General features: G+C 40.7%; 2 protein-coding genes across 2 annotated transcripts in view; one reads left to right on the top strand and one right to left on the bottom strand.

Annotated features, from left to right (window-relative positions):
- Positions 1-343, top strand: part of NRDE2 (NRDE-2, necessary for RNA interference, domain containing) — a 50,123-nt gene extending 49,780 nt beyond the window's left edge. The window contains exon 15 of the mRNA XM_017728989.1: positions 1-343. This exon is cut by the window's left edge and continues 2 nt beyond it. The gene's annotated coding sequence lies outside the window, so the exon portion shown is untranslated.
- Positions 344-3,233: 2,890 nt separating this feature from the next.
- On the bottom strand, positions 3,234-11,698 carry PSMC1 (proteasome 26S subunit, ATPase 1). The gene is made up of 10 exons (XM_017728990.1): positions 11,488-11,698; positions 10,552-10,648; positions 10,033-10,157; positions 9,364-9,549; positions 9,040-9,168; positions 8,041-8,137; positions 7,660-7,849; positions 6,412-6,563; positions 4,247-4,401; positions 3,234-3,532 (listed from the first exon to the last, which is right to left on the bottom strand). The coding sequence occupies exons 3-10, from the start codon at positions 10,090-10,092 to the stop codon at positions 3,398-3,400; spliced, it is 1,104 nt and encodes a 367-aa protein (XP_017584479.1). The 5' UTR covers positions 10,093-10,157; positions 10,552-10,648; positions 11,488-11,698; the 3' UTR covers positions 3,234-3,397.
- Positions 11,699-11,812: the final 114 nt, after the last annotated feature.

Genomic DNA, 11,812 nt, shown 5'->3' with positions numbered 1-11,812 from the left:
GTAATGGATCCATTTCTCTGAAGTATTGCTGACTCCCACAGAAGGATACCCTCTTTAAATAGCCTCCTGTTGAAAGTTGCCTGCATTTCTTATTCTGTTGTTTGAAATTACATTCCCTAGGGTTCAGAAGAGGTTCAGTACATGCCAGCTATGACTTGGTGAGCAGCACAGGAAATAAACATCTGCCAAATGGATGCTCCATTGTCCTCCAGTTGGCAGACTTCAGTAATTTCCTTCAGCTTGGTATGCCTGGTAACTACCCAGTCAAACAGCCATTACATCTGTACATTACAATCTGTATATACACTGTGAGTAAAAAGTAAATTTTTTGTTTGAGCAGGCACCTGTTTTGCTGTGCTTTGACAGATTACTATTTTAATATAAATATTTATGAAAAGTATACCTGAATATTTGAAAATTCAAAAGTAACTTGTTTTTCATTTTTTAATTTAATAGAACTCTGAGTGTATTAAAAATGAAAATGTGTCCGTAATGCATCTCTGAGCAGCTCACTTCTAAACAAATTTTTGTAATTGATTACTTGCCTTTGACCCAAATCCAGGCAATTGTTGTAAGAGAAGTGGAGGTTTGATCTGTACTTGATTCTCATCAAAGAAGGCCCAGTCTTCTATGATTGTTTAAAAAGCAGTTTATATTCCAGGAGACTTTAAGCAAGCTCCTAGAGAAGTAATACGAAATGTGGTAACAATTTAAAGATACAATTATGTTATACATTTATTTTGTAAGACAGAATATGCTGAAATATGGAAAGGACTGTTTAGCTAAGAAACTGGATTTTCATCTGAAACAAGCATACCTGCAGCCACTGAATACCCAAAACTGCTTCAGAGGCTTTTCATGAGAAAACTAATTGTCACTAGCAGCACTAAAGCAATTGGGATCATCCAGCAGGTGAGATCTGGTTACACATGAAACTATGTCTGGACAAAGACATACACCTTCTGGCTTCGGTTTGCCACCATGATACAAGATACAATACGTTTTAGTTCAGGCTGCATTTCATTTATTCCTTTCTAAAATTTTTTTAAATATTGCAGGGAGTGTATATAATTTTAAATGATATTACAGCACTTCTGAAGAGCCTTATAATATTGATGTAGTTACAAGTGATGCTGGTTTTGCTGTGAAAGTAATTGATTAGACTTTGTGAAAAATAATATAGTTTATTTTTAAAATCTATACTTCCTACAAAAATGACAGAACTCCTGAATTGGAGGTAGAAGTTACTCTGTACCCTGAACAGTAACATGACAAATTATGCCTGTGTTTGTTTATGCTTTCCCATCACAGCAGAATGCCATTTCCTCTAAAGCCCTGAAAGGGCCATGGAGAAGGGAGAGGCTTGATTGTGCTGCTGCCCAGGTTGGGAGGGAAAGATCATCTGGTCCAACCTTTTGTGGGACAAGTAGCCTAGATGAGATTAACTAGCTCTCTTTCCAATCACATTGGAAAACTTCCAGTGATGACTTCTGTATCCATCACTTTTTTCTTCCATGCATCCTGTCCCAAGTCCTTTCCTTTGCACAGTTTCTCCCAAAGCAGCAGCTGGGCTGTTTCCTTCATTTGAATGGTCAGAGGCTTCCTGGAGCAAGTCCTGCTTTTTAATTCAGACTCCAGTAGCTTTCCTGTCCTTGTGGGGAATATACTTGCTGTTCACTTTCTCCTGATATTTATTACTTTTGTCTTGATGTTCAAGTTCAGAAACTTTGGTCCAAGTGGTAGAAGTAATTCTGCTGCAAAAGCTTAAGAACTGAATTTTCAAACGTGTATGTTTTTCAGTTCCTGTGGTGGCAGACAGGGTACTAGAACAGAGTCCTTGGGTTCAGTTAATGCAGTGCAGCTGCTCTTCAGGGACCTGAACCCACCTCTTTGTGGCTGTTGCTTTGAGCCAGCAGTAACAGCCCTGTCCCAAATAAGAAGTGCCTTGCTTGCCACACATGTCATAAAGCTCTTCACCCTCGAGCAATGATGAGATCAACTGCCATGATTAGAAAGTGCAACAAAATCCCTAGCTTTTTGTGGCCTTTCCAAGAACACAGATCTCCTAAGGTTTGTAAGAATGGGTAATAAAACTTGTTTTTCTAGCTCCAGATGAAAAACAATTCTATTTCAGGGTTTCTGTCATCCAGATTAAATAAAGGGCTCCATTCATCTGTAGGGTTCATTTTTAACAATGGGCTACATAATTTTTACACAGAAAAATAGAATCCCTTGGCCCTGCTGCTACCACTGTTGTTGGAGCACTGGCAGTAAGCAAAGGCATTGCTCTGGGTATAACTCTCCACTGTCTGTTACTGGTCTGTGTTTGCTCCCACAGAAATTTCCCAGAACAAAGACTGCATGTTGCATAACTGGTTTGCATGTGGAACTTTTGTATAAAGATCACATGTACAACATTTGGAAATTAATTAGAACTTGACAAACCCTTTACAGAAGTGTACTACCCAGGATACTTCATAAGGAGTATATGCATGACTACAGCTGCTGAGCCAACACACATCCAGCCCCCATGGGAATGGAGCTGCACAGATTTGTGTAGAGGGGAAGAATTCAAGGTTATGCTGTAGAACACCAACCATGGGATGTGTAGTTAAGAGTTTCTCTGTGCACATCTGCTGCATGACAGACCTGGCACCTCTAGCGCTGGGGCTGGTGCCTTATGAGCACACATGTCCTGCCTTGGGAAGCATGGTGCTCCTATGTTGGTTCCTTTCAGAGACATTCTCTAGCTTGGATACTTACATAATGAACTGTAACCTTTTTGGGAAAAACAAATTTATAATCTTACAAGTACCCTGTCCAAACATGTTTTGATGTTTAAGGTAAGATTACTAATGAGCATCCATCTTTCTCTCTTAAAAGCTGCAAGTGCTAGAGATGGGTACCTTTAAATTGTACTCTGTTACTCAGGGTTGCACACTTGTTGATTTTTGTGTATAAATGACTGATGACAATGAGGTTACTTAAAAGTCACTTGTCCTAGTTAGCCCCTAAAAAAAGATAAAAGAAGGTAATCAAGAACAACAGCAATTCTAGAGTAGTTGTAACAGACTGCCATGCCTCAGGAGAGTTGGGGCACCTGCACTGCTCCCTGCCCCATGTGGTGTGGGTCGCTGAGACAAGCACTCTTGGGGCACCAGCATTTGTTCTTGAAAGTAAGTCAGAGAATACAACAGTTCCATGTAAACAGCAGGACTTTGCCACCAAAACGGTTCAATTCAAATAAATGTTTTATTGGGAGGTGAAGAGTTACACTGACTGAAAACTCACAGCCCACCAGCTTTCAACCTGTTCATGAATGCAAACTAGCTGTGTGGTTTTACAAGACTCTCATCAACACAGAGAGTTCTGTATACTTCCCAAAGAGACAGATGACTTAAAGATACAGTCCCTCAGGGGTTCCCTCTTGCTTTTTATAGAGAACGTTCTCTTTAGACTTTTTGAAATCTTCATTTGTTACTTTCATTCTCCGTTCCCTCAAAGCCATCAATCCAGCTTCTGTACAAATTGCCTGCAACACAGAAAGCAAGAATAGTTACAGGTTCTTTGCACCCCCTTCAAGCCACACCCTCAAAGGCAGCTGCATCTTCCTACTGCTCTGGTAACTGTAGAAGTGAGGAGTGTTAACAAGATCTACGTTCTTAAGTTTGATACTGTTCTGTAGAACTGAAGCAGGCTGGATAAAAGCAGATGCGTGTGTCCAAAAGGACAGAAGTAGTCAAGAGTTACACATCCCTGACAGAAAGGCAGCTTTGTAACAACAGTAATTTCCCCTGTGCAAGGAAAGACATGCCCAGCTGTGTGATCCTTCTACAGGGATGTGAGGGTTGTGTCATCTTGGTTTGAGCTCAAGAGTGTGGTAACTGTAGCAAGGCCTCTATCGGCTTTAAAAAGAGCAGACTGGGTATGGCTGAAGCTTCCTAATAAACAGTTACATTTTTATCTGCTTGCAGCCTAGTCCCTAAAAATGCTACTTACCCTGCACTGTCTTAAGTAACGTTTAAGATACCTCGCACAAGAGTCCATATTCTCCTTAGAGTTTCTACTTTGCTACTTTAAAATTTCATATTCAGATAACACAGGTACATACTCTTACCACCACAAGCTACCTCACAATTAGGATTTTGATGATTTCCCATCTGTAAAGCAGAGCAAATAAAAAGATGCAGCAAAAATGAGATTTGATTTTTGCATTGAAGTATAAACAATGGTGATGTGCACTGACCTTAATATCTGCACCACTGAGATCATCTTTTGCCATAATCAGCTCATCCAAAGTCACATCATCTGCCAACGTCATCCTACTTGTGTGAATCTGAAAGATTCGTTTCTTCGTCTTCTCATCAGGTAGAGGGAACTCTATTTTCCTATCAATACGTCCTGTGCAAAAGAAAAATTCAGTCTTGGATTTTTTGCATGCAGCCGTTGGAAAGAGCAGGAAGAACACCTGACGGGTTTGACTGACAGTAACTGCTAAGCTGCAGCGTGTCCAGAGAAGGGCAATGGAGCTGGTGAAGGGTCTGGAGCACAAGTCACATGAGGAACATCGGAAGGAATATCTGGGGATGTTTAGTCTGGAGAAAAGGGAGCTCAGGGATGACCTTATCACCCTCTACAACTACCTGGAAGGAGGTTGTAGCCAGGTGGGGGTTGGTCTTTTCACCGAGGAAACAGGTCAAGAGAAAATGGCCTTAAGTTCACATGGGGAGGTTTAGGTTGGATATTAGGAAAAATTTCTTCATGGAAAGGTTTGTCAAGTATTTGAACAGGCCACCCAGGGAAGTGGTGAAATCACCATCCCTGAAAGTGCTCAAAAGAGGTGTAGAAGTGGCACCTGGGGACATGGCTTAGTGGTGGACTTGGCCATGTTAGCTTAATGGGTGGACTCAATGATGTGAAAGGTTCTTTCCAACTTAAACAGTTCTATGATTCTTCCTGCCACAATGAATCATGACTTGGAGTAGAAAGTGAGGTCAGACTATTTGCAATGAACAGGAAGTTACTGAAGCTGAAAGATACCATGCTGCTGAAACAGCCTGTCATTGCAGGGAAGAGACCCCTCACCTGGGAAACATGAGAAACCTTCCTTGAGTCGTATATAAATACAAAAAATTGCACTGTCTCAGTACAGGGAAGTGTTAAAGAAATACTTAGGTTCTTGTAATATATTTTATTCTACACTTAGCTTACATTTAGCTCTGACCTTTAATTTTCTGGTGCATACGCACACAGAGAAGATAAATCACTGTGCCAACTTTAATAACTCGCCCTATTAAAAAAAAACCTAAAAAACAAACAAAACCAAAACCAAACTGAGGAAGAAAGGTTTTGCAAAAATAGTTGGAAGTTGCTACTTGCTGTTTCCTCTATGTCAGTAGGGACTCTGCATGTTCTGGTACCTGTTGTTTCAACTGAGCAATCTTTTAAAATGTGTTTTCCATCTTCAGATCCCTCCTTTTTTTCTTTACAATGCCTTTTCTGAAGAGGGTGATGGTACCTCATAACACAATCCAGATTATCATAAATCCAGACAATGGTAAATCAGTCCATCGAGCTGCTCTAAGTGCCCTGGTTGCTTCAGCAGTAGTTGTAATTTAAATACCTGATACACAGGTGTAGGAAGCTTCCTTCCAACAACTTCCAGATCATCTTAGCTCTCTTTCAATACTGGCATAGTATTATCTCCTCTGTATTCTAACAGCACTAGGTCTGACCTGAAGGGTCTAAAGCTAAATGATGACAAAACCAGACCAAACACACACCTCAGCAACTTCATACCATGGAAGTATTTCAGCTTATTCCATTGATCTCTGTGTTGTTTTCTACCTTCCAATTTAACAGACACCACAGACATACTGTGCCTTGGTACATTTTTAGTGGTCATTTGGAAATACTACCTGGGGGCCTGCTCAGTATGTAACACACGCATCTCCCTCACTCATCCCCCAAATGGCAGGAGTGTGCCAGGTCAGTAAGGAGCAGCCTGCATTCCCTGCACCAGAATCCAGGCTGTCTCTGGTGAGGCTTAGGCTCTCACTCCCAAAACACAGGTGGCGCTGCCCTGCCTTCCCCAGCTGCTGCAGGTGTGCTGCTGCTGCACACAGCCTCCCTTAATAATTACTTAAAATGGCTGTGCCATCTTAATAGAAAAGAAGAATATTCAAATTGCTTATGTATATGTAAAGAAATTAACAAGTTTCTTCTCTCCCAAAGATTTTTCTATTTAGAATCTTGTGAATGGGTTCTGATTTTAACAGATGCAGCAGCATACATGAGAAGGTGAATAAGGACAAACTTGCAGTCTTTTTACCAGCCTGTGTTTGTCAAGTTAAGACAAGTCCTTTCACACAAAAAGTGGCTTAAGCATACACAGCAGGGAAGTCCCCTTACCTGGTCTAATTAAAGCTGGGTCCATGTTTCTATTCTGTTTGTAAGCCATGATAACTTTAACATCCCCCCGAGAGTCAAACCCATCCAGCTGGTTCAGCATCTCCAACATCGTGCGCTGGATCTCTCTCTCACCCCCTGAATTTGAGTCATACAGCTCCAACATCGTGAGCTGGATCTCTCTCTCACCCCCTGAATTTGAGTCATACCTTGAAGAAAAAAAAGCATAGTCAGAAAAAGCACTATGTAACTGCCAAAAAGGTATAAACAAAAGGGGGAGAAAAGTATTTTGTCTGTAAACATCCGTAAGAGATTTAAAAAAAAATTAATGTTTATCCATATAAACAAAATGCAGGTTTTCAGAATCATGTTGTGACAGCTAGGGAAGTAAAGAGACACTGAACTATTTTTGTAGATGGGGAATGTAACAGCCATCATGTGAAGAAAATCTGTTCTTTTTCTATGTTTGTTATTTATTTGGAAATATCTTTTCCCCACCTAATAAAGTTAACATAAAAAAGGGAAAAACTTAATTCTTAAAAGCACAGACATCCATACATAAGGCAGCAGCTGGTACTTTGGGCTAGTGGCACTTTGGGCTTATACTGGCACTTCGAGCTAGTTGCCATGTAGTAAACATGTATGAACACCTTTTTATTTATTTAAAGAACACTGACTACTTTAAAGACTATTTGCATTAGACAGTTCCAACAAGCCTAAAGAATTTTTGAAGTAATACAGTTTGGATATGGGCTGAACAAGAGTTTAGTGTGGCACAAGCAATGCTTTTCCATGACATACACTGTAACTTTCTGTAAAATCCTCTCAGCGCATAAGTATTTAGTCACCTACTCGAGAGGGAAACAACAAATGGATATATTCTATATTAAATATTCTGCTTTACTGTTGGATTACTAAAGCCAATTACTGTATATGGACTTGCAGCTAGAGGACCCCATATACACAGTGTCTCTGGTTTTGACACTCTCTCTTAGAGATTCTGCCATGTAGCAAGACAACAGAGGTTGTCTCTGGTCATGTCTATTTAGTATGAAAAGGCTGTGATATATTGTGTTTCCATGGAAATTATTTGAAGTGTTACTTGTTACAAATGCTTACATCAAAACAGTATATGCAAATGGTAGCAGAGCAAAGAAACTGAGTCTCAGTACAGTTACAAAAGAAGTGTTTCTAGTAAAGCTTTGGTTGTGCTGGCAATCCCTATGTGTGAAGCGGAGCTCACAACTGCACCTCTTTGTACCGATGGCATCAATTTCATCAATGAAGACGATGGATGGGGCGTGCTCCTCAGCCACACGGAACAGCTCGCGCACGAGCTTGGGGCCGTCACCCAGGTACTTCTGGATGAGCTCCGAACCAACCACTCTCAGGAAGGTTGCTGAAGTTTGGTTTGCCACTGCTTTGGCGAGTAAAGTTTTGCCTGTTTTCAGTTGGAAAGAAATATTGTAATTAGTTTGCAGAGAAAGGAAAGAAAAAGAGAAGGAAAAAAGTGCCTTAACAAAACAGTTGTATGAAATTTGTGACAGACTTGGCAATGCTTTAAATACTAACAAAGTGTAAATTATTTTACTTGCGTTATCTCAGCACAAGTGTTAAATAACTGTAAAATACCTGTCCCAGGTGGGCCATACAGAATGACTCCTTTGGGTGGCTTTATACCCATCTCTTCATAATATTCAGGGTGGGTGAGAGGAAGCTCCACAGACTCCTGCAGCGTAAGAAACACAAACGTGTTTTTATAAGAGTGAGTGGTCTCCAACAAAGATCTGCAGGGATCTTCAGAACAGCAATAATGAAAGCAGTAAAGGCAAAAAGAACCTAACTGATTTCAAGCCAGACCTTAAAAAGCACGGCTTTCTGGTGCATCCATTTCAAAGGCAGACTATTACTCTATCTGCACAGGTCTTCCTATTGTTTCCACTTGATGTGTGGTAGAGCAGCAGTGAATGTTCCCCCTCCTCCATCCTCACTGCATCATCCCAAATTTAGAACCCTGAACCCCAAACACTCATGGATGACCTTGGGGCCAGGGAACCCTTTATGAAAAGATGCTTTCTATAAAGAGTTACCAGATACTACAGATCAGTATTTTAAGAGCATTTGTGTTTTTAGACCCCTACCCAGAAAAATAGGGTCAAGTTTTAGCAAGGTTCCGATAGAGTTCTGCTGGTAGGGAAGAAACCAACCAACCCAACCCACCCCAACCAAACAACAAACAAATGCAAAAAAACCCCAATCAATCTCCGTCAGAGACTAAATCTTTAGACTGCACAGCATCAGACACTCAAAATAACCTCTGCAGTTTTTACAATTTAACTTTCATCTTACAACAATTGAAACTCTCCATGTTGCAAAGTAATAAGCTATTAGAGAGATTTTATGAGCGCTGGGCTCTATGGGTTCCTGAGCGACTGTTGAAAGGTTCTTGTGCACACAGCCCCTGGTGACCCACTTAAAAGACTGAGGTCCACAGGTCTGCCAAGTGAACTCTAATGAAGAAATGCCCCACAGAAAGACAAAGGACACCACTACAGGAACAGCAGCCAGTCCTGCTGTTTCCCTTAGCTCCTAGCACAACAGCTACGTTTGTAAATGAGTACAACTGAGTACCTTGATTTCTTGAATTTGGTTGTCAAGGCCACCAATGTCAGCATACGTTTCTTGAGGAGCTTTCTCTACTTTCATCACAGTCACTAAAGGGTCTGTGTCATCCATCAGAACTCCTATCACAGCATGAACCTAATTCAAGAATTAAGAGTTGTCAAAGAAGGCAAGCAGGATTATTAATACAAGCTGAAGTCTCATCCCTATGACCGCCTATTTAGGTGTGTGAAATAAACAGCATTCTCTCTCTTGTGGTCTTCAGAAAAAAAAAGACCAGTTAAAAACAGTACAAGAACTTGCAAGAAACTTCATTTTATAAAAACAACTCACCTTATGATTTAGCAAAACAGAGCAGCCTGGCTCTAGCAGGTCCTTGTCCACAAAAGACAGAATACTGACATAGTGTTCTGATCCCACTGACGTGGACACAATTGCGTGGTTGTCATCAATGATCTCCTCCAAGGTACCCACCGACATCGGTGTTCCTCTCAGATCATCCACCTTGGATCGTTCTTCCTGTTGTCAAGAAGAATCCAAGAAACAACTGAACAACACAGCCAAAACATTCTTGTACAACACTGGCTCAACAACTCAGACACAACATAGCAGAACCAGTCTTTCTTATTGTTGTTTCACTGCCCCAAAAGGCATAACAGCAGAGGTCAGTAACAAAATCCACTATTATTTTAGTCCTACCCTATAGACACTATTTATATGGATGTAAATAACTAGAATCTTCTTTCACTGTTGATGGGTATCTGGGAGCTGCACTTTGATAGAGCATTAAGAAAATGAAAACTCATGTGGCTTCATCTGTAGTGATCTGTGCTTGGTCTAAAACAATTTAGCCAAATAATGAGGAATTGCGATAAACCTGATATGTTTGCATCAACTTGCACACTGATGGCACTTTATTTCCACTGCTTTGGTATGAAGTAGTTCACATTAATTAAGAGCATTTCCTGTAACATTAGAAGTAACAGTTCATTCAAACCTCACCTCTTGTTTTTCTTCCAAAGGTTTCATCTGTTCTTGATTTCTGATAAATTCTTCCTCCATTAAGAGGTAATCTTTAATTCTCTCCAATTTCAACAACTTGAGTCTGCACTGTGTGTGAGGAGTCACTGTAACCAAAGCAGAATCACAGTATTTTAGAGCAAGTTTGACATGGTACCAACTAATCACTAATTCATTACTAGAAATCCTGCTTTATTTTCCTCACAGTAACTTCTACCTTACTTGTACCACTGTAATTCCAGGTGAAAAACAGATTTAATGTTTCCCTTGCATTCTTCCTCAGTTTAATTTCTCTCTCTCTCTTACCTGGGAATTCAGGGGCTGCATCTTGAAAACAATAATCTTTATTCTATGGAGGGCTTTTCTACGTTAATTAAAAATAAAACTATATTTGACTTTGTGTCAGTGACTTCCACAGAGCCAGATCTTGAGGAGAGAAGAGCTTTGCACTTCCCAAAAAGCGGACAGTCCGCAGCTCTGCAGGGGAGGAAGAATGCTTACCCAGGGGGAGTTTGCTGGCAGCATCTGGTCCCTTAGTCTTCTTCTTCTTTTTCCCCACTCTGGTAGGAACTGGAGGTTCATATTTCTTCTTCTTATCCTTATTCATAAAAAGAATTCCATAAGAAGACAAAGAAATCAGGATAATAACAAAGAAACAACACACACAGGTGTTAAGTGCACAGACTAAAAGAGAGCTCAAGGTGAAAGACTCCATAACAAAACTTTCTCCTTATGATCTGTAGCGAGAAGCCCAAAAGAAATATGACTCTTGTTTCTCAGGAAAGTTGAAGAATTTCTTCTCCTGCTTATTTTACACTCCTCTTTCTAATTTAGACTTCTGCCAGTTTTCAGGGAGTATAGACCATGGAAGGCTCAAGACTGAAGTAAATCACAAACAAAACGAATAGATGAGACAATAAGGAAAATATTGAATCTCCACCCTTCTGCTGCACTCTAATCAGTAAGTAACACACATTCAGTTTCCCAGCCTAGACACTGCTTGCTGTGTACACTGTACTTCCAGCTCCAAATAAGACCAGAGAGGCCTCTGATGTCCCACAATGTGAAGTACAGACCTATTGCAGATCATTGTGTGGTATCACTTTCAAGCCAATAACAGTTCCTTTAGTGACAACTTGAAGGCAACTAGTCTTTCCTAACCCTGACACATTTATACTTCTATTTTTTTAAAAAAACATGTCACCGTCAAGAAATTTCAGATTTTCTTAAGCTCCCTTTTCTATTTATGAACAACAACTGTTTTCCCCAATGTGCACCCAGTAAAGACATTCATCAGAACCAGCAAGAGTGTAATTTTATGCAGTTCCAAATACAAGAATAACAAAAAAAAGTAAATTAAAAAAGCTTACTGCAGCCAGGCTCCAAAGCAACACACTTGTAGTTCATTCTGTAAGTATTTATTTGGGTTTCAGTTACCTTGTCATCCTTCTTGCTACCACCAGGACCATGTCCACCACTCTGACTTTGACCCTAGACAAAAGGTAAAAAACAAACGAAAAACCCTAAATATGTGTACAGTTCTATAAATCGAGAAGCCTATGGGCAATTCCACGTACAGAAATCCCATAACTGGATTTCTCCTATCTAAACAAAGCGATAACATATTCCAACTTATTGTCCAAAAATAAAAAGAAGTGTCCCGCCCGGCCCGGCCCCACCGCCCGCGCTCCCCCCCTCGCCGGGCCGCGGCCTGGAGGCGCCGGCGGGGGGCACGCCAAACGCCGGGCGGCGGGGGCGGGGG

The sequence above is a fragment of the Corvus brachyrhynchos genome, unplaced genomic scaffold (genome assembly GCF_000691975.1).
Source record: "Corvus brachyrhynchos isolate BGI_N302 unplaced genomic scaffold, ASM69197v1 scaffold1, whole genome shotgun sequence".
Taxonomy (NCBI): Eukaryota; Metazoa; Chordata; class Aves; order Passeriformes; family Corvidae; genus Corvus; species Corvus brachyrhynchos.
Note: the sequence above shows the minus strand (reverse complement) of the source record. Positions and strands in the feature narration are given on the sequence as shown.